The sequence below is a fragment of the Mustela nigripes genome, chromosome X, assembly GCF_022355385.1.
Source record: "Mustela nigripes isolate SB6536 chromosome X, MUSNIG.SB6536, whole genome shotgun sequence".
Taxonomy (NCBI): domain Eukaryota; kingdom Metazoa; phylum Chordata; class Mammalia; order Carnivora; family Mustelidae; genus Mustela; species Mustela nigripes.
In genome coordinates, this window is record NC_081575.1 from 45,819,391 (window position 1) to 45,842,188 (window position 22,798).

The 22,798-nt window shown below is 40.4% G+C and overlaps 1 protein-coding gene and 1 non-coding gene across 5 annotated transcripts in view; one reads left to right on the plus strand and one right to left on the minus strand.

Annotated features, from left to right (window-relative positions):
- The window catches only part of TRMT2B (tRNA methyltransferase 2 homolog B), a 55,274-nt gene that overhangs the window by 26,080 nt on the left and 6,396 nt on the right, over positions 1–22,798 (plus strand). For 2 of the 4 annotated variants that reach the window (XM_059385158.1, XM_059385157.1), the window contains 6 exons: positions 12,091–12,237; positions 14,872–14,966; positions 15,482–15,696; positions 16,065–16,166; positions 16,967–17,083; positions 17,530–17,629. In XM_059385158.1, the coding sequence (XP_059241141.1) occupies positions 12,091–12,237; positions 14,872–14,966; positions 15,482–15,696; positions 16,065–16,166; positions 16,967–17,083; positions 17,530–17,629 (776 nt within the window). Of the gene's footprint in view, positions 1–12,090; positions 12,238–14,871; positions 14,967–15,481; positions 15,697–16,064; positions 16,167–16,966; positions 17,094–17,529; positions 17,630–22,798 lie in introns of all 4 variants that reach the window. The other 2 variants (XM_059385159.1, XM_059385160.1) reach the window with 2 other exon arrangements.
- On the minus strand, positions 5,653–5,756 carry LOC132007925 (U6 spliceosomal RNA). Its single transcript, XR_009401478.1, has one exon. It is a non-coding gene; the product is annotated as a U6 spliceosomal RNA (small nuclear RNA).

Here is a 22,798-nt window from a genome sequence, read left to right on the forward strand (position 1 = left end):
GAATCTCTTTATCTCTGAAACTTCATGACCTAGTGGGCCTTTGTTTCTCATTCATTCTGGTGGGTACAAATTAGGACTTGTCAATCTGGAAGCTAATGCTTTCAGATGTGGGAATTTTTCCTGTATTATTTCTTACTTCATTTTCTGTATTTTCTTTATATCTCCTATTATTTGAATTTAGGACATCATGGATTGAGCCAGTAATCTGCTTCTCATTCTTCTCCTATTTTCTATCTCTGCCTTTTTGTTTTCCTTTCTGTTAAATTTTTTTAATATAAAAGCCAACATCTTTAATGAAGTGTTTTCCATTATCCTACCTTTAATTTTCAAAAGATTTTTCTTGTTCTCTGATCCTTTTCTATAACTACTTTTTTTCGTAATATAATTAAGTAATGTAGTGTGTGTGTGTGTGTGTGTGTGTGTGTGTTTTCTGTTCTTTGAATTGTTTGTTCCTTCAGGAATTTTTTCCTGTTTTGGTCATTGTCTTTCACAATGGAGACTTTAACCAAAGAGCTGATGATACTTGACTATTATTTAAGAGTGAGGTCTTAAAAACCTGAATGGTAGTTCAGCATAAGTGGGTTTGTTGATTCTTGTCTTTACTGTTGGTGATTATGTTGGGGTGTCCCCATATGTTTGTCTAAGGAGATCCTTCCTCTGGAGCTATTTTGTTTCTTGAGAGAGTTATCTCGAAGTTTCTTGCCTCGCTGCTGGCTTTTAGAATTAAGGCAAGGAAAAGGGGTAGGATCTCCACCATTCAGATTACGGACTTAATGGAATCTGCCTGTTCCCACCCCTCTGTTACTACAACAATGCCTGGTACCTCCAAATTCAGGGCTTTTGTGGGTTCATTTTCTCCTGAGAAAAAGATCTCCAGTCTCTTGCTACAGGAAGATGGATGTTCTTGGTAGGATGAGGGTGTTTACCAGTTTTGTGTCTAGACTTTCAGTCACACCCTCTTTTTTAAAACGATTTTGTTTATTTATTAGAGAGAGAGCAGCAGTGGGAGGAACAGAGGGAGAGAGTCAAGCAAACTCCACGCTGAGCATGAAGTGTGATATGGGGCTGCATCTCTGGACTGTGAGATCATGACCTGAGCTGAACTCAAGAGTCCGAGGCTCAACCGACTTAGCCACCCAGGCTCTGCCCCATACCCTCTTTCAAGCCTTGTGCCTTAATTGGACCTTCCAGTTTGAGACTTTCCAGGGTTGTATGTAGCAGATAAGCCTTATATCTCATCAGGTCCCCCTTTGTAGGGCAGTCTGGATATTGTTTCCTTCATCTTGCTTCGGTTGGCACTTGAGTCTGCTTTCCATCTCCTAAGACTTTATTTTGCTCTTTTCTACTCTATCATTATCTTTGTTCTTCCTTTCATGTATTAATTCAACAAGTACTATGGAGTACCTACAAGTGCTTAGGGTATAATAATGAAGAAAATATCCCTTCCCTTGTAGAACTTACATTTTAGTTAGAGAGATAGACTTTTAAAATACATGATAAAATAAGTTATATGGTATGTTTGAAGGTGATAAGTGTGGCTGTGGTCTGAAACTATGTGTGACCCCAAGTATCATATGTTGAAATCCTAACACCCAAGGTGATAGTATTAGGAGATGGGGCCTTTGGGAGGTGGTTAGGTCATGAGGGCAGAGCCCTTATGATTAGGATTAGTGCCCTTATGAAAGAGACCCCAGAGAGCTAGCTTGTCCTTTCCTCCATGGGAGGTTATGTGAAAAGACAGTCATTAGTGAGGAAACAGGTTTATTTTTATTTTTTTACTTTAAAATTTTTTAAAAGATTTTATTTATTTATTTGACACAGAGAGAGCCAGTACGAACAGGGGAGTGGCAGGGAGAGGGAGAAGGAGGCTCCTGCAGAGCAGGAAGCTCGATGTGAGGCTCCATCTCAGGACCTGAGCCGAAGGCAGATGCTTAAACAACTGAGCCACTGAGGCACCCCTATTTTCTATTTTTTAATTTTTAATTCCATTAATTAACATATAGTGTAATATTAGTTTCAGTGGTAGAGTTCAGTGATTCTTCAGTCTTACATAGCACCCAGTGCTCATTATATCATGTACCCTCCTTAATGTCCATCACCTAGTTACCCTATCCCCCCACCTCTCTCCCCTCCCCTCCAGCAACCCTAAGTTTGTTTCCTATGATTTAGAGTCTTTTATGGTTTGTCTCCTTCCCTGATTTTATCTTTTGTTTCTCCCTTCCCCTATGTTCCTCTGTTTTGTTTCTTAATTTCCACACATGAATGAGATCATATGGTAATTGTCTTTCTCTGATTGACTTATTTCACTTAGCATTATACCCTCTAGTTCCATCCACATTGTCACAAATGGCAATATTTCTTTCTTTTTGATGACTGAGTACTATTCCATTACACACGCACGCACGCACACCCCATATCTTCTTCTTTTTCCATTCATCTGTTGATGGACATCTGGGCTCTTTCCATAGTTTAGGTATGGTGGACATTGCTACTATAAACATTGGGGTGCAGGTGCCCCTTTGGATCACTACATTTGTTTCTTTGGTGTAAATACCTAGTGGTATAGTTGCTGGATCATAGGGTAGCTCTGTTTTCAACTTTTTGAGGAACCTCCATACTGTTTTCCAGAGTGGCTACACCAGCTTGCATTCCCATCAGCAGTGTAGGAAGGTTCCCCTTTCTCCACATCCTCGCCAGCATCTGTTGTTTCCTGACTTGTTAATTGTAGCCATTCTGACTGGTGTGAGGTGGTATCTCATTGTGGCTTTGATTTGTATTTTCTTTGCAGAAATGTCTGTTCATGTCTTCTGCCCATTTCTTGATTGGATTATTTGTTCTTTGGGTGTTGAGTTTGATAAGTTCTTTATAGATTTTGGATACTCATCCTTTATCTGATAAGTCATTTGCGAATATCTCCCGTTGTTGTCTTTTGGTTTTGTTGACTGTTTCCTTTGCTGGCCAAAAACTTTTTATCTTGATGAAGTCCCAGTAGTTCATTTTTGCCTTTGTTTCCCTTGCCTTTGGAGATGTGTCTAGCAGGAAGTTGCTGTGACTGAGGTCAAAGAGGTTGTTGTTGCCTGTATTCTCCTTTAGGTTTTGATAGATTCTTCTCTCACATATAGGTCTTTCATCCGTTTTGACTCTATTTTTGTGTATGGTGTAAGGAAATGGTCCAGTTTTGTTCTTCTGCTTATGGCTGTCTAATTTTCCCCAACACCATATTTTTGAAGAGACTTTTTTCTATTGGACATTCTTTCTTGCTTTGTTGAAGGTTAGTTGACCATAGAGTTGAGAGTCCATTTCTGAGTTCTCTGTTCTGTTCCATTGATTTATGTGTCTGTTGTTGTGCCTGTACAGTACTGTCTTGATGATTACAGCTTTGTAATACAGCTTGAAGTCCAGAGTTGTGATGCCACCAGCTTTGGTTTTCTTTTTCAACATTTCTTTGGCTGTTTGGGGTCTTTTATGGTTCCAAACAAATTTTAGGATTATTTATTCTAGCTCTGTGAAAAAAGTTGATGATATTTTGATAGGGATTGTATTGAATGTGTAGATTGCTCTATGTTGCATAGACATTTAAATAATATTTGTTCTTCCAATCCATGAGCATGGAATATTTTTCCATTTCTTTGTGTCTTCCTCAATTTCTTTCATAAGTGTTCTATAGTTTTCTGAGTACAGATCCTTTGCCTCTTTGGTTAGGTTTATTTCTAGGTATCTTGTGGTTTTGGGTAGAATTATAAATAGGATCAATTCCTTGATTTTTTTCTTCTGTCTCATTTTTAGTGTATAGAAATGCAACTGATTTCTTTGCATTGATTTTATATCCTTCTACGTTCCTGAATTGCTATATGACTTCCAGCAATTTTGGGGTGGAGTCTTTTGGGTTTTCTACATAAAATATCATGTCGTCTGCCAAGAGTGAGAGTTTGACTTCTTCTTTCCTGGTTTGGATGTCTTTAATTTCTTTTGTTGTCTGAAGCTAGGACTTCTAGTACTATATTGGGTCATAGTGGTGAGAGTGGACATTCTTGTTGTGTTCCTGACCTTAGAGGAATAGCTCTCGGTTTTTCTCCATTGAGAATGATATTTGCTGTGGGCTTTTTGTTTATGGCTTTTATGATATTGAGGTTTGTTCCCTCTATCCCTACATGCTGGAGAGTTTTAATCAAGAAGAGATGCTGTATTTTGTCAAATGCTTTTTCTGCATCTTTTCAGAGGATCATATGGTTCTTGTCCTTTCTTTTATTAATGTGATGTATCACATTGATTTGCTGTTGTTGAACCACTCTTACATCCCAGGAATAAATCCCACTTGGTCCTGATGAATAATCCTTTTAATGTACTGTTGGATCCTGTTGGCTAGTATCTTGGTGATAATTTTTGCATCCATGTTCATCAGGGATATTGGTCTGCAATTCTCCTTTTTGGTGGGGACTTTGGTTTTAGGATCAAGGTGATGCTGGCCTCATAGAGTTGGGAAGTTTTCCTTCCCTTTCTAGTTTTTGAAACAGCTTCAGAAGAATAGGTATTAATTCTTCTTTAAATGTTTGGTAGAATTCCCCTGGGAAGCCATCGGGCTCTGGACTCTGATTTGTTGGGAGTTTTTTGATTGCTGCTTCAGTTTCCTTGCTGGTTATTGGCCTTTTCAGGTTTTCTATTTCATCCTGTCTTAGTTTTGTAGTTTATATGTTTCTAGGAATGAATCCATTTCTTCCAGATTGTCTAATTTCTAGGCATATAGTTCTTCATAATATGTTCTTATAATTGTATTTCCTTGGTGTTGGTCGTGATCTCTACTCTTTAATTCATGATTTTATTAATCTGGGTCCTTTCTCTCTTCTTTTGGTAAGTTTGGCCAGGGGTTTATTGATCTTATCAGTTATTTCAAAGAACTAGCTTCTACTTTTGCTGATCTGTGCTACTGTTGTTTTGGTTTCTATTTCATTGATTTCTGTTCTGATCTTTAGAAGTTCTCTTCTCCTGCTGGGTTTGGACTTCATTTGCTGTTCTTTTTCTAACTCCTTTAGGTGTAAGGTTAGGCTGTGTACTTGAGACCTTTCTTGTTTCTTGAGAAAGTCATGTATTGCTATATACTTCCCTCTTAGGACCGCCTTTACTGCATCCCAAGGGTTTTGAACAGTTGTGTTTTCATTTTCATTTGTTTCCACACATTTAAAAAATCTCTTCTTTAATTTCCTGGTTGACCCATTCATTCTTTAGTAGGATTCTCTTTAACCTCCATGTATTTGAGTTCTTTCCAAATTTCTTCTTGTGATTGAGTTCAAGTTTCAAACCATTGTGGTCTGAAAATATGCAGGGAATGTGAGGAAACAGATTCTTGTAAGATATTGCATCTGCCAGCGTCTTGATCTTGGACTTCCCAGCCTCCAGAACTGTGAGACATAAGTTTCTCTTGTTTATAAACCACCCAGTTTGCATTATTTTTGTTATAGGGGCCCAGCCAGATTAAGACAAGTGCCATGGGAAAAGTACAGCAGTATCAGGAGTATAAGAAATGCTAGGGTTAGCGGAAGCATAGCTTGTAATTTTGTTGTTGTTCTAGAACTTAAAAATACTAAGTAAGCTTATTTAGAGAAGAGGTAGAGCATTAAATCTTGATTCTATTCAGTGTTTATCCTTTGTGATGATAAAAATATGGAATGCTTCATGAATTTGTGTGTCCTTCTTGCACAGGGGCGATGCTAATCTCAATATCATTCCAATCCTAGTATATATACTCCTGAAGCGAGCATGGGTTGTAATTTTAGATGGGGTCAAGGGTAGGGTTCATGAAGAAGACAATATTTGAATAAAGCAGTGGCTCTCAACCGGGGAGGGGCAGTTTTACCTTGCATAGGACATTTGGCATTTTCTAGAGACATTTTTGGTTTTTATCACTAGGGGATGATTGGGCATTGCTACTGACATCTAGTGGGTAGAGGCCAGAGATGCTGTTAAACGTCCTCCAGCACATGGGACAGCTCCTCACAACAAAGAATCAGACAACCCAAAATGTCAGTAGCGCTGAGGATGGGAAACCTTGCATTTAAAACTTAGAGGCTGAAAGGGTGTGGGCTATGTAGAGGTCTGAGGGAGGAGCTTTCTGGAAAAAGAGAAAACCCATCCTAAGGTAGGAACATGACAGGCTTTTTAGAGGAACTGAAAGTAGGCCCAGAAGTGTTGGACATGGGGTGAGATGGTGAATGAAGGCAAGGTTATGTAGTGCCCCGGGGTGGTCATTGTAAGGACTTTGACTTTTATTCTGAGCCATGGGAGGTTTTGTTGGTGTGGGGGTTATGTCATGATATGATTTAGGTTTTATAGAATCACTGTGGCTGTTGTGTTGTGTATGGATTATTGGAGGAAAGGATCGAAACAAGGAGAGACCAGTTGGGAGGCTGTTGCAGTAATCCAAGTGAGAGATGATGTAGAGCAGTGATGGTAGTGGTGGGATGGATGGATGTTGAATTGTATAACAAGGACATCATTGGTGACCTTAACATGAACCATTTTGGTGGAGTGGTGGGGACCCGATTCTAGTGGGTGAACAGAAGGAGAGGAGTGGGAGGCAGTGAATATATACGGTTCTTTTGAGTTTTTCTGCAAAGATGAACAGCGAAATGTAACAGTGACTGGTAGGGAAAGTGGGGTCAGGAAGTTCCCCTTCTTTGTTAAATGTGGAAGAGTAAGAGCATGCTTATATATTTATGGAGATGTTCTATAGGAACATGATGGCAGGAAAATGATGGTGCAGGAGAAAGAGAAGGGAGAATTGGTAAGTAATGAGCTTAAATAGGCTTTTGTCTTTTTTATTCTTTTATTTCATTTTAGTAGGATTTCTTTAGGAGAGAGCGAGTGAGCACACTTGCATGCAGGGACAGGGAGGGGCTAAGGGAGAGGGAGAGAGAGAATCTTAAGCGGGCTTCCTGCCCAATATGGAGCCCAATGCGGGGCTCGATCTCACGACCTGGGATGATGACCTGAGCCACAGTCAAAAGTCGGACACTTAACTGACTGGGCCACCCAGGCAACCCCATTTTAGTAGGATTTCCATGAGGATTATTCTGTTATTTTAACCAGAAGTCCCTCTCATTCTTTATTCCTTGGGATTGCCATACAGGAATTGGAGTTTCAGTCTCCATTTTATAAATGAAGAAACCAAGGTCTCAGTTCATACAGTGGCGGAGTTGTATTTCCCATCTATTTACCATTATCTTTTAGGTCAGATTCAGTTTTTCAATTTCCCATCCTTCCAGGACCCAGTGACCTTTGAATCTTGCTTCCAGAAAGCATTGCTTTCTAACCAGCCAGTAACAAACAGATGAACCAGTCTTTTTTCAAGTCACCAACCTCAAAATTTGAAAAATATGTTCAGTGTAGTTAAGCGTGTCCTCTATTGCATGTATGTGACAGCATAGCAAAAGTGATTAAGTGCAGCCTTAATTGATTTTACCCTCTCAGGCAGCATTATTTTTTTGGTATAACTCCTCCTTCCATGTATCACTTGGGCTATATTTGAAAATACAGTGGAACTAGAACACATGTGTCTTGTTGTGATAGCAACTGGCTTGTGTTTGAAAAAGTTTAGCTTTAAGGATTTTTGCTCTCCCGACCACTAAATCAGGATTGCCTCTGACTTGTACTCACAAGGAGGAAATGAAGCATCCAGATAAGCCGTGGTGTAGTTGGTACCTGGTTATCTGACGGAATATAGAAATGATGGGTTTCTATCAGGTAGTTATAAGTAAGAGTGGAATCATGGCAACCTAGTGCTATATTAGGAATTGCTTCCAGGAAGAATTCACAGAAATAGAAGATTATTGTGATTCATACTCTATATAGAATAAATTGAGACTCTCCATAGAAACACCTTTCCTGTTCATTCAGTCATACTTTCTTTGAATAACAATTATTGAGCACCTACTGTGTGCCACACTAAGGCTACAGCTCTAAGCCTTCATGGAACTTAGTGTTTGGAATACAATGGGTAATATTCCTCTGTAAGGTCGCAGGGCAGGGATCACGTTTCTTACACCACTGTATTAGTTTGGTAGAGCTGCCATAACGAAATGCCACAGACTTGGCAGCTTAAACAACAGAAATTTATTTCCTCAAAGTCTGGAGGCTGGAAGTCTAAGATTAGGGTGTCACCAGGTTTGGATCCTTCTGGGCTTCTTGCCTTGCCCTGCACATGGCCACTTTCTCACTATGTCTCTACACACAGTCTTTTTTCTCTGTTTACACCTGCATACCTGGTGACTTTGTGTCCAAATTTCCTCTTCCTGTAAGGACAACAGTCAGATTAGATTAGGGTCCATCTGAACTACCTCTTTTTTTTTTAAGCAGGGGGAGTGGGAGAGGGAGAAGCAGGCTTCCCACTGAGCAGGGAGCCCGATGCAGGGCTCGATCCCAGGACCCGAGATCATGACCCGAGTCGAAGGCAGACACTCAATGACTGAGCCACCCAGGCACCCCCTAACTACCTCTTTTTAACTTAATCACCTCTTTAAAGGCCCTATTTCTAAACATAATCACATTCTGAGGTGTTGGAGATTAGGACTTCCTACATATGAATTTTAGGGGGACACAATTCAGCCTATAACTCTCTATCCTTTGGACCCTCCAAATTTATGCTCTTCTTATATGCAAAAGACCTTCACCCCTTCCCAACAGCTCCTAATTTTTTAAGCTCTACACCCAACATAGGGCTTGAACTCATGACCCCAAGATTAAGAGTCATGTGCCAGGCAGGTCTCTCTAACAGTCCCAGATTTTTTATATTTTTAATTTTTTAAATTAACATATAATGTATTTATTTGCCCCAGGGCTACAGGTCTGTGAATCATCAGTCTTACACATTTTGCAGCACTCACTATAGCAATACCTTCCCCAATGTCCATAACCCAGCCACTGTATCCCTACCCCCACCCCCTAGCAACTCTCAGTTTGTTTTGTGAGATTAAGAGTATCTTATGGTTTGTCTCTCGATCCCATTTTGTTTCATTTTTTCTTTCCCTACCCCCCACAACCCTCCCTCAAATTCCTCATATCAGAGAGATCATATGATAATTGTCTTTCTCTGATTGACTTATTTCGCTCACCATAATACACTCTAGTTCCATCCACATTGTTGCAAATGGCAAGATTTCATTTCTTTTGATCAGCCCCAGATTTTTTTAAAGACTCTATTTATTTATTTGACAGACATAGATCACAAGTAGGCCGAGAGGCAGGCAGAGAGAGAGGGGAGGGGAAGAAGCAGGCTCTCTGCTGAGCAGAGAGCCCAATGCAGGGCTCAATCCCAGGACCCTGGAATCATGACCTGAGCCATCCAGGCACCCCCAGCCCCAGATTTTTAACCCATTACAACATCAACCCTCAATCCCAAGCCTTATCTGAATATCATCTAAATCAAATGTGGATGAGACTCAAGGTATAATTCATCCTAAGGCAAAAACCTTCAAGGGCACTTGGGTGGCTCATTCGGTTAAGTGTCTGCCTTCGGCTCAGGTCATGATCTCAGGGTCCTGGGACTGAGCCCCTCGTTGGGCTGTCTGCTCAGTGGGGAGCCTGCTTCTTCTCTGTCTGCCCTGCCCACTGTTCATGCTCTCTCTTTCGCTCTCTCTCTCTCTCTCTGAAATAAATAAAATCTTTAAAAATCTTTTCAGCTGTGAACATGTTAAACCATACAAGTTATCAGCTTCCAAAATACAAAGGTAGGATAGACAAGAGGGTGGTCATTCCCATTCCAAAAGGGAGAAATTGGAAAGATGAGAGATATTATAGGTTCCAAGCAAGTTTGAAATCTAGCAGTGCAAATTCCTTTAGATTTTAAGGCTCAATTAGAATTTTTGGCTTGATGCTTTGTCCTTTGGTCTACTGGTGCGTTGATGTGTCAGGCTGATGCTTCAGGCCCTGGACATTGGCAGTCTGGCCCACTGAAAGTGAGGATACAGCCTTGCTGTCCTGGGGCCTGTCCCCTCTGGGCACAGCATCAGCCTCAGCCCTCCTGATCTCTGAATTGCCTTGGGGGTCATTCTTTTTTCTTGAGTGATAACACCTGTTGGCAGTCAGATAGGTCTATTGTCCTGTCTAGTGGAATCCCAGAAGTCTGATAGCCTTCCTTCATTATATCTTATGCCTGTCCTCATTATACCTTATGTCTGCTTTAGTCTAAGCTAGCAGTTTCTGTTGGTCAGACTTCTCTGTATTCTTGGGTTCTGCTGAGATGGCTGATTGGATCCATGAGTCACACCTGTAATGTCTTTATCAAAAGGCTGTCCAGCCTTAAAAAAAAAAAAAAAAAGATTGTCCAGCCTTAACCTCAGTTTTGCCTGCGGAACAGGCTTCATATTATATGGATAAGCTGAGATTTTTCCAAATCTTCAAGTTCTGGTTCATTTTTGCTTAATAATTATTTCTTCTTTTTCTTCTTCTTCTTCTTCTTCTTCTTCTTCTTCTTCTCCTTCTCCTTTCTCCTTTCTCCTTCTTCTCCTTCACCTCCTTCACCTCCTTTTTCTTCTTCTTCTTCTTCTCCTTCTCCTCCTCCTCCTTCTCCTTCTCCTTTCTCCTTCTTCTCCTCCTCCTCCTCCTTCTTCTTCTTCTCCTTCTCCTTCTCCTTTCTCCTTTCTCCTTCTTCTCCTTCTCCTTCACCTCCTTCACCTCCTTCTTCTTCTTCTCCTTCTTCTTCAGAAGCAGGCTCCCTGCTGGACAAGGAGCCTGATGCGGGACTCCATCCCAGGACCCTGGGATCATGACCTGAGCTGAAGACAGCGACTTAACCAACTGAGCCAACCAGGCATCCCTTAATAATTCCTTCTTCAGGGGCACCTGGGTGGCTCAGTGGGTTAAGCCTCTGCCTTCAGCTCAGGTCATGATCTCAGGGTCCTGGGATTGAGCCCCACATCAGGCTCTCTACTCAGCGGGGAGCCTGCTTCCCCCTCTCTCTCTGCCTGCCTCTCTGCCTACTTGTGATTTCTGTCTATCAAATAAATAAATAAATAAATAAAAATCTTTTTTTTTTAAAAGATTTTATTTATTTGCCAGAGATAGAGAGAGTACACACAAGCAGGCAGAGAGGCAGGCAGAGGCAGCGAGAGAAGCAGGCTCCCCGCCAAGCAAGGAGCCCGATGTGGGACTCGATCCCAGGACCTTGGAATCATGACCTGAGCCGAAGGCAGCGGCTTAACCAACTGAGCCACCCAGGCGTCCCAATAAAAATCTTTTAAAAAAATTCCTTCTTCAATGTATTTTTCTCCTCTCTATACATTTTGCTATGAGCAGTAAGCAGAAACCGGGCCACACCGTCAACACTGCTTAGAAATCTCCTTAGCTAAATATCCATGTTCAGCACTTAGAATTATTACCTTCCACCCAACACTAGGACACCATTCGTCCAAGTTCTTTTTCACTTTATAACAATCAACTTTGGTCAAGTTTCCAATAGCATGCTTGTCATTTCTTCCTGAGATCTCACCAGATCACCTCTAATATCTATATTCCTACCCATAGTCTCTTCAAGACAATCTAGGCTTTTTCCAGCATGCACCTCAAAAGGCTTCCAGCCTTTACCCATTCCCAGTTTCAAAGCCACTTCCATAGGTTTAGATATTTTTTACAATAGCATGCCACTTCTTGGTACCAAAATGTGTATCAGTCTGCCAGGTACATAACAAAGGACCACAGACTGTGTGGCTTAACCAACAGAAAGGTATTTTCTCACAGTTCTGAAGGCTAGAAGTCCTAGATAGAAGTTTCTTCTGAGGCCTGCCTCCTGGCTTGTAGGTGGCCATCTTCTGTGATTTCACATGATCTTTCATCTCTTTGGGCATCCCTGGTGTCTCTGTGTATGTCCCAATTTTCTCTTTCTTAAAAGGACACCGGTCAGTTGTATTAGGGCCTCATTTTAATTTAAGCACCTCTTTAAAGACCTTATCTCCAAATATGGTCATGTTCTGAGATACAGTGGGTAAGGCTTCAACATACACATGGGCTGGTTGCATTTAGCCTATAATAATCACTCAGCAGGAATAATCAGCTGTGAAACTTGTTAGATTTGTCTGTGTAACAATACTGTTTTCTTCCTAGTATTATGAAGTATTCCTTCGGCAGTCCCCATTGGAACCCTGCCTTCTGTTTCATGAAGGTGGGTACTGGCGTGAGCTCATAGTGCGCACCAATAGCCAAGGGCACACAATGGCCATCATCACTTTCCATCCCCAGGAATTAAAACAGGTGAGACTCACAGAATGGTAAGGGATAGCTTATTTACACTATCCTACAGTTGGTTTGGGAAGTTTCAGGTCAGACAGCAGAAACTACACATCCACAGACTATATGTGTGGGTTGGGAAGAGGAGTAGTGAGTGAAGAGGAGCAGATAGCGAGGATACTCTTTAATGGCACCGCTGGCATAATGAAACCACAGACTGAGGTGAGGTTACCAAGTTAATTATCAGGTAAGGACTCCCAAGTATTTTCAAAAGAACTTTGCAAGTGGAAGTTGGTAGGTATTCTACTGACTCTAAAAGCCAATTAAAGAGAGGAGAATATAGTCAGAATTTCATAACTCAAATAATACTTTACATTTGTAATTCACTTAGGGCTTTCAAACATTCCTATGTTAAAGTATTCCTATACTTAATGTGATCATCTCAACCCATTTGTAAAGTAGGCAAGAGAAGGAAAAGTATTGTCATCCTCATTTAGATGAGCAAATGGAGGCATAGAAGTACCCAAGTTTGGGGCACCTGGGTGGCTCAGTCCATTAAGCATCTGCCTTTGGCTCAGGTCAAGCCCCATGTGGGGCTCCCTGCTCAGCAGGGAGCCTTTTCTCCTTCTGTTTCTGCAGCATCCTCTGCTTGTGCTTTCTCTCTGTGTGTCTGTCTAATAAATGAATAAGATATTTTTAAAAAAATGAAGTACCCAAGGTTGAAGAGCCAGTGAATAGCCAAGCTGAGGTATAAACCCACGTCATTGATTTCTGACCTTTTTTTTTTTTTTGTAATTAAAAAAATTGAGTATAGTTGACACCATCCCTGGCCTTTTATTTTTATGCATATTTTATGCATATGCAAATATGCATATTTGTTTAAACAGAACTGTTAATATCAAAGTAGATTCTAAGGCAGCAGGTATTACTAGAGATAAAAAAAAGAAGACTAGAAGGTTCAATTTAAAAGGAAAATAAAACAATTTAAAATTACATACACCTAATAGCTGAGAGAACTACAGGAAAATATACAATGTTAATTTAATGGGAGATTCAATAAGTACTGGTGAGATAACAATAAAATATATTAGTAAGTTTAATTTACATATGTCAAAAAAACCATTCATTCATTCATTTATTTAATTCCAGTGTAGTTAACATACAGTGTTATATTAGGTTCAGGTGTACAATACAGTGATTCGACAATTCCATACATACCACCAGTGCTCATCACAACTGTACTCCTTAATCCCCATCACCTATTTCACCTGTCCTCTTACCCACCTCCCCTGTGGTAACCATCAGATTGTTCTCTAGAGTTAAGAGTGTTTTCTTGGTTTGTCTCTCTCTCTTTTTTCCCTTTGCTCATTTGTTTTGTTTCTTAAATGCCACATATGAGTGAAATCATATGTGATTTGTCTTTCTCCTACAGATTTATTTCACTTAGCATTTATACTGTCTAGCTCCATCCATATTGTTGCAAATGGCAAGATTTCATTCTTTTTTGATGGCTGAATAGTACTCCATCGCGCGCGCGCGCGCGCGCGCGCACACACACACACACACACACACACACCCCACCTCTTCTTCATCCATTCATCCATTGACGGACACTTGGGCTGCTTCTGTAATTGGGCTATAGTAAATAATACTGCTATAAACATCAGGGTGCATGTATCCCTTTGAATTAGCATTCTTGAATTAAAAAATTGGCAGAAGACATGAATGGATGTATCTCTAAAGAAGACATACAGATGGCTAGCAGACACGTGAAAAAATGCTCAATATCACTCATCAATACAAGTGAAAACCACAATGAGATAATCACCTCATACCTGTCAGAATGACTAAAACTAAAAATACAAGAAACTATAAGTGTTGACAAGGATGTGGAGAAAAGGGTACTGCAATGTTGGTAAGAATACAAACTGGTATGGCCAGTGTGGAAAACAGTATGGACAGTGTGGAGGTTCCTCAAAAAGTTAAAAATAGAAATATCCTATGATCCAGTAATCACACTACTGGGTATTTATCCCCAAAATATAATTCATGGCCTTTTAACTCTAGAACTCCGACATAGTTTATTGTGGTATATCCTGTGTCAAGCTAATGTTTAGGCTCAAAATTTCAAATTTCAAAATTTCAAAAATTTGAAAATGTTTGGAATCCAAAGAAAGAATTTAGTTACCATGATCATTCCCTTCCATGCCCTCTTTCTTTTCTTTGAGGTGGTGTTTGGGTGGGTGGTTGAGATATTTGAAGTAGAGAGGTATAAAGGAAATTGAAAAGTTATTGCTTCTTTATAATGAGACAAAAGCTTAGTTTAGCTCCTTGTTTACAATAGGGATGACTCTCACACTTTCTTTAGAAAACTATTAAGGAGGCTTAAACTAGAGAAAGCACTATGTCTACTGTATAGGATTTGTCAAAAGCTGATAAGCAAAGCAGTGTCTCTGCCAAGATGGGAAAATATCGTTTTTTGTGGGTTTTTTTTTTCTGTCATACAGAACCTTGCTTTATGTTGTGTTATTTATAATAGGACTTGAGAAATGTGCCTTCTTGTTTGACTACTGCAGAGCTAATTACTGTAGAGCTTGGAGAGAAAATTTGTCTGAGATGAGTCTTTGCTTGACTCCTCTGATTTTGTGATCTGAGCAGGAGGAGCTTGGGGTTCAGAAGGAGGCTATAAAGAAGTTTTTCACCACTGGGCCAGGAGCTGTCTGCGACTTGACATCACTTTACTTCCAGGAAAGGTAAACCTGGGGTAGCCAGACAGCAAGCAGGATGGCTTGCCATATTCTGAGTTGTGGCTTACTGAGGGGAGGGCTTCTGACTGTGGAGGAACTGGACTAACTGATCCCAGCTCTTGTACACCAGTCAGGTCCCGGAAGCCAGGCTGGATTTAGATGAGAGGGCATCTGCATATACTTCTATCCTCTGAGAGGGAATTCCTCCAGACCTCTCAGGGCCATGCCATGGAGGCTGCATCTTTGCACTGAGATGCTGCCCACCCCCCAAACCACTAGAGAGGGAACGGCCTGCTATTCCAAAATGCTTTTTAAAAAATTCTTTTCCAGGGGAGCCTGGGTGGCCCGGTTGGTTAAGCGGCTGTTTTCGGCTCAGGTTGTAGTCCCCGGGTACTGGTATCAAACCCCGCATCGGGCTCCCTGCTCAGCGGGACGTCTGCTTCTCCTTCTCCCTTTGCCCCCTGCTTGTGCTCTCCCTCTCAAATGAATAAGTAACATCTTTAAAAAGGATTCTTTTCCAGCACTGTGACACGTTGCAGCCATCAGCAGTCCCCCTATCAACTCCTGTTTGGGGAACCCCACCTATTTGAAGATCTCCTGGGCTTGAAGATCCGCATCTCTCCAGATGCCTTTTTCCAGATTAACACTGCTGGTGCAGAGGTGCTGTATAGGACAGTGGGGGAGCTGAGCAGAGTGAACTCTAACACCATTCTCCTTGATATCTGCTGTGGAACCGGCAAGTGACAGCTCAGGGCAGAATCTACATGCTGCTTAGCTGCCATCCACCCAGCAGCCAGGGCCCAGGTGGGGAGGCGATGGTGATGGTGCAGACACACCATCACTGGTTTAAAATCCTCAAATAGGGACATCGGGGGAGGGGGGGGTTCAGTCAGCGAAGCATCTGCCTTTGGCTCAGTTTGTGATCTCATGGTCCTGGGATCAAGTCCTGCATTGGGCTCCTTGCTTGGTGGGAAGCCTGCTTCTCCCTCTCCCTCTGTCTGCTGCTCCCCCTACTTGTGTGCTCTCTCTCTCTCTCTCTATCTCACAAATAAATAAAAGAAACAAATCCTAAAATACCCTCCTCTTATCCTCTTACTTCCTCAGGTGTGATTGGTTTGTCTCTGGCTCAGTATGCCTCCCAGATCCTTGGGATTGAGTTGGTGGAGCAGGCAGTAGAGGATGCCAGGTGGACTGCAGCCTTCAATGGTACATTGCTCACATTCTGGAGACAAAATGAAGAGCTGCAGTTGTTTCTGTGCTGTGTAAAGGATTGTGTGGGCAAGGGTATTGGCTGTATCCATGACCTGTGCAGAGGGAGGGAGGGTGGGTGTCTTGGAGTGATTAGAGTTGGGTCCTAATGGTTTTCTAAAAGAGGTCCCAATAGCTAATCTCCACCCCCCTTTTTTTCTTCTGTCCAGAAGAAGAGCCTGAGGCAATGAACAGGCCTACATGATAGGAGGAGAACTTAGCAAAACTTTGGGAACATAGAAGAGCCTTCATGACATTAGACTCATGAGGCATTATAACATAATACAGTAGATTTCAAACAACTATTAGCAACAGAACCTTTTCTTTGAACAAAATCATATGCCAAACTCTGATGTAGAAAACAGGTCTCCTTGTTTCCTCTACCCTACCTCCAGACAACCCTTGAGGCTCTGAAATTCTCTAATTTGGCAGAAAGAGCACTTGAGTAAAAGTCAAGGTTTTCTTCTTGGTATAGGTACTTACATGCTACAAGTTGCTAAGCTTTAAAATACCATGTTCTAGTATCTCAAGCTGAAAGGCCTACTAAGATACTGGAAAAGAAAGTGTGTTAGCAACAATGAGGCAGGTCCAAAGTGGGTTTTTTTCCTTGTTATTCAGAGGTGTGCCAGACCCAAAGGGAAGATGGCAGAGCCCTGGCTCCTGTACATTTCTGTAAAGCTGAAACACCCCCCCCCCACCCCTTCCCTCACTGTTGGGCTTGAGTTTTGAATTCTGTCATGTGGACCTCTCTTCTATAGGCATCACCAACTGTGAATTCCACACTGGTCGAGCAGAGAAGATTTTACCACAGCTACTAAAATCAAAGGAAGATGGGCAGGTCATTGCTGTGGTGAACCCAGCTCGGGCAGGACTGCGTAAGAATGGGTAGCTTTCCTGTTAACACAGCTAGTTGGGTGTTCTTATGGTGTCCACCGTCTTTAGTCCCTTACTCTCCCATACAGTGCTAAAGGGGCTCCAAGTGGGCTGGCTCTGAACCTACTTCTCTATTCCTAACCAATCCTAGGTGCTAGCCAGGTGGTAGTTTCTGATAACCCGGACCATGATAGTTTAATTACATTAATAGCGGGGCACCTGGGTGATTCCATTTGTTAAGTGTCTACCTTTGGCTCGGGTCATGATCCCAGGGTCCTGGGATGGAGCCCCATGTGGGGCTCTCTGTTTAGTGGGGAGCCTGCTTCTCCCTCTGCCCCTCCCCGCCCCCACTTGTACTCATTCTGTCACCCTCTCTGTCTCAAATAAACAAAATCTTCAAAACAAAACAAAAATAGTTATAGTAATAGCAATGTGTTTCTTCCTTCAGACTATCAGGTGGTTCGAGCCATTCGAAACTGCAGGGCTATCCACACACTGATTTTTGTTTCCTGCAAGCCCCATGGTGAAGCCACAAGGAATATCATTGAGTGAGTCTTGACTTCTTTTTTAATTATATTTTAAAAATATTTTTAGAGATTTTATTTATGGAGAGAGAGCACGAGAAGGGGGGACAGATGGAGAGAGAGGAGAGGGAGAAGCAGACTCCCCACGAGCATGGAGCCCTATGCAGGACTTGATCCCAGGACCCTGGGATCATGACCTAAGCCTAAGACAGATGCTTAATGACTGAGCCACTCAGGCACCCCCGATTGACTTCTTTTTTAAATTATTTTTTCCTGAGAGACAGAAGGAAGTCATTATACTACATCAACAGTTAGTTGTGGGGCCAAGTCCTGAGTAAGGCAAGTAAAGCCACTTACTTTGGGTGGAAAATTTAGTGAGAGGGTGCACAAAATCTTGGTAATTAAGATATACTTATAATACATCACTTTCAAAAGTCAAAATTAGTCCCAAGAAATCCATGATGAAAAACACATTAAGATCTTTAAAAAAAAAAAGCAAGATCCACTCCTGTGCTTGCTAAACCCTGTCTCACTCACCTTACTCTAATCCTGGTCCTGGTTCCAATAAAAAAAAAGCAGGGAGTCTGTCTGCAGGTTTTTTCCAATTTTATTTTCTAAAATGTTGCATTAAAATATATTATTTGTTTTGATTATTGAATTTTTTGACACCCTCTTAAATTTTGCACCCAAGGTGAATGCCTCTTGCTTCACTCCAGTTCTGACCCTGGTCAATTCTTTTGAATTTTGAAAAGTTTTTTCCCTTTTCTCTGTCTCTCTCTTCCTCCCTCCCTCCCTCTCTCTCCCTTTTACATAAGCAATACAATTTGCAATATTTGAGCAACATAGGTGGATATGAAGTAGGGGTGATATACTTGGATGAAATAAGTGAGAATTAAAAGTAAATGAATTGAGGGGCACCTGGGTGGCTCAGTGGGTTACAGCCTCTGCCTTCGGCTCAGGTCATGATCTCGGGGTCCTGGGATCGAGCCCTGCATCGGGCTCTCTGCTCAGTGGGAAGCCTGCTTCCCCCTCTCTCTCTCTCTGCCTGCATCTCTGCCTACTTGTGATCTCTGTCTGTCAAATAAATAAATAAAATCTTTTAAAAAAAAGTAAATGAATTGAGCTGTTGAGGTAGTTAAGTTTGCCGAGTTGTCAAGTCAGTGATCTAGAAAAAAGTAATAAACCTAAAGGAAACTGAAGGGAAAAATTAATGTTAGATAAAATCCAGAAATGAATGAATGAACTACCCAACAAAAAAAGCCTGGTAGACTTGACAAATAAGCAAGAAGATGTTATTAAAAGATGAAAAATAAATTAGAAGAAGAAAATTAAAAAATATATAAATCTAATCAAGAATATAAAAGAATAAAACATAAAAATAGAAAGTTTTAAATGAGAAAAAGCAGAACTACAGCTATGAGGAAATTTTTAAAAATAATGAGAAAGTACTTTGTACATCTTGCTTACAATACATTTGAAAACCTAGGTGGGCAATTTTCTGGGAAAATGAAAATGGATACTATTAATTGCAAAGGATGTAAGTAAACCTACACAAATTGGTAACCATGGAAAAGAATTGAGAAAGTTGTCAAAGAGCTTTTACCCAAAATAAAAGCATGGCCCATGCTTTTTCACAGGCCCATGTATTTTCACAGTCTCATTTCCTTGTCTATTCTTACGTGTTTACCTCTTCCAGTTGTCCTTTACTTTAATTTTTGTTATACTATTTAAAAATGTTTTTGAGTGTATGATAAATGTGGCACCTCACACCAATGGGAAAAAAATGGACTGTTCAATAAATGGTGATGGACAACTGGGTAGTGAGGGTGAAAAAAAGTTGGATCTGTATTTCACACCTGTTACACCAGGAAAAAGCAGTCAGAAATTGAAATGTAAAAAGGAGAACCATAAATGTACCCTAGGAAATCAGAGAATTTCTTTATAATCCTGGAGTGCAGTACCCTTTCTAACTATGAACATTCAAAAGCCATATAGTGAAAGGTAGTTAAGTTTGCCAACATAAAAAAAAATAACTTCTCCCTTTGTTACACCATACACAGAAATGAATTCAAAATGGATCATAGAACTAAATGTAAGAGTTGAAACAGGAATAATCTTTTTGACCTTGGGTTAGGCAAAGCTCTCTTAGATATGACATCAAAAACCCAAGCAACAAAAATAAAAAAAAAAAGAAGTATAAAAAAGAAGTAAAAAAAAAAAAAAAAACCCAAGCAACAACAGTAACAGCAAAAAATACATGTATCGGATGTGTGCGTGTATAATTGGACATCATCAAAGTTAAAAAAAAAGCTTTTGTGCTACAAAATGATAATATCAAGAAAGTGATAAGACAACTCATAGAATGAGAGGAAACATTTGCAAATCATTTTTATAATAAAGGACAGGTATCCAAAAGCCAGACACAAAGGGCCACATCTTACATGATTCCATTTATAGGAAATGTCTAGACTAGGCAGTTATCAAGAGAGAGAAAGTAGATTTGTGGTTGCCTAGGGCTGAGAGTTGGAGGGTTGCAGAGAAATGGGGATGGAGGGCTAAAGAGTGCATGATGCCTTCTTGGGTTAAGGAAAATATTCCAAAATTGATTGTTCTGGTAGATGGACAACTCTGTGAGTATACTAGAAACCACTGAACAGTATAAATGAGTGAGCTGCATGGTATGTGAATCTCAAACTGTTAAAAAAAATCAAGAACTTCCATGATAAAAAGCACCAAAATCAAAGATGGGAGACAGTATACAAATTGGAAAAATAGTTGTAGTTTATATCATAAAGAATTTTTTCCTTAATTTATAATAAACTTTTAGAGATTGATTTTTAAAAATGACATATCTGGTAAAGGGTTGGTATCCAAAATGTATAAAGAACTTAACTGGGATGCATGGGTGGCTCGGTCAGGTGGGCAGCTGCCTTTGGCTCAGGTCATGCTCCCAGGGTCCTGGGATCAAGTCCCACATTGGGCTCCTGGCTCAGTGGGGAGCCTGCTTCTCCCTCTGCCTGCTGCTCCTCCTGCTTGTGCTTTCTCTCTCTCTCTCTGATAAATGGGTGAATAAAATCTTAAAAAAAAAGAGCTTACCAAACTCCCAAAAAACAAATAACCCAGTTAAGAAATGGGCAGAAGACATGAATAGACATTTTTCCAAAGAAGACATGCATATGGCCAACAGGCACATGAAAACATGCTCAACACCACTCATCATCAGAGAAATGCAAATCAAAACTGCACTGAGCTAATACCTCATTCCTGTCAGAATGGCTAAAATTAACAACACAAGAAACAGCAGGTGTTGGCAAGGAAGTGGGGAAAGGGAACCCTCTTATACTGTTGGTGGGAATGCAAACTGATGCAGCCACTCTGAAAAATAGTATGGAGGTTCCTCAAAAAGTTAAAAATAGAGCGATTCTGTGATCCAGCAATTTCTCTACTAGGTTTTTACCCAAAGGGTACAAAAGTAGTGATTTGAAGGGACACATGCACCCTGATGTTTATAGCAGCAATGTCCACAATAGCCAGATTTTGGAAAAAGCCCAAATGTCCATTGACCAATGAATGGATAAAGAAGATGTGGTGTGTATATATGTGTGTGAATATATACACATGGACACACACACACATGAGAATATTACTCAGCCATCCAAAAGAATGAAATCTTGCCATTTTCAATGACATGGGTGGAGCTGGAGTGTATTATGCTAACCAAAATTAGTCAGTTAGAAAAAGACAAAATACCATATGATTTCACTCATATGTGGAATTTAAGAAGTAAAACAGATGAACATGGGGGGAAAAAGAGAGGCAAACTATAAAAGAGACTCTTAATTGTGGAAGAACAAACAGGATTGCTGGAGGGGAGGTGGGCAGGGAGATGGGTTAAATGGGTGATGGGGATTAAGGAGGGCACTTGTGATGAACACTGAGTATTGAATGTGAATGATGTATTACTAAATTCTCTTGAAACTAATATTATACTATATGTTAACAAACTGGAATTTAAATAAAAGCTTGAAATAAAAAGAAAACACAAGAAAAATGAACAGAAGAAAGAATATAAATTTATGAACTATGAAAGGATGCTCAGTCTCTTTTATTATAATGGAGATGCAAATTAAATGGACCCCGAGATACCACTTTTTATATTTCAGATTGGCAGAAAGAAGTTCAAAAGTTTGATAATACACTGTTGGCAATCCTAAGAGGAAACATGAATTCTAAAAAATTACTAGTCAAAATGTAAATTGGCAGCATCTTTATGGAGGAAAATTTAGCTATATAGATTGTAAATGTGTATATATACCCCTTAAACCAGAAATTCCATTCCTGAGGCTTTTTCTTTTTTTTTTATTAACATATAATATATCATTTGCTTCAGGTGTACAGGTCTGTGAATCATCAGGCTTACACATTTGACAGCACTCACCATAGCACATACCCTCTCCAATGACCATAACCCAGCCACCCTATTCCTACCCCACCACCCCGCAGCAGCCCTCAGTTTGTTTCATGTGATTAAGAGTCTTACGGTTTGTCTCCCTGAGGCTTGTTCTTTCAAATGTACTGACACACACCTAAAATGACATAGATACAAAGTTATTTATTGCAATATTAAAGCAGCAAGCGATGAAATATCCTAAAAGTCCATCAATGTGGAACTGGTTAAAATCAACGCTCTAGCCATACAGTGCAATGCTGTGCTGCTATAAAAAGGAATACAGATGTTCTGTGTACAGATCTAGAGAGATCTCTAAGGTGTGTTATTTTAAAACAGATTGACTGAGACATAATCACATATAAAATTCATCTATTTAAAGTGCATAATTCTGTGGATTTTAGTATGTTCTTGGACTTGTGTGGCCATCACCACTATTTCCAGAATATTTTCCTCACTTCAGAAAGAAACCCTGTACCTCTCACCTGTTACTTCCCATTTTTCCCCAAGCCCCAGGCTTTAGGCAACCATTAATCTACTTTATGTCTTTATGGATATTATTTCATGGCTGAATATTTCATTTTGTGGATATATCACATTTTCTTTTTTTTTTAAGATTTATTTTTTATTTATTTATTTTTTTTTAAAGATTTTATTTATTTATCAGAGAGGGGGGTGGAGAGAGCGAGCACAGGCAGAGAGAATGGCAGGCAGAGGCAGAGGGAGAAGCAGGCTCCCCGCTGAGC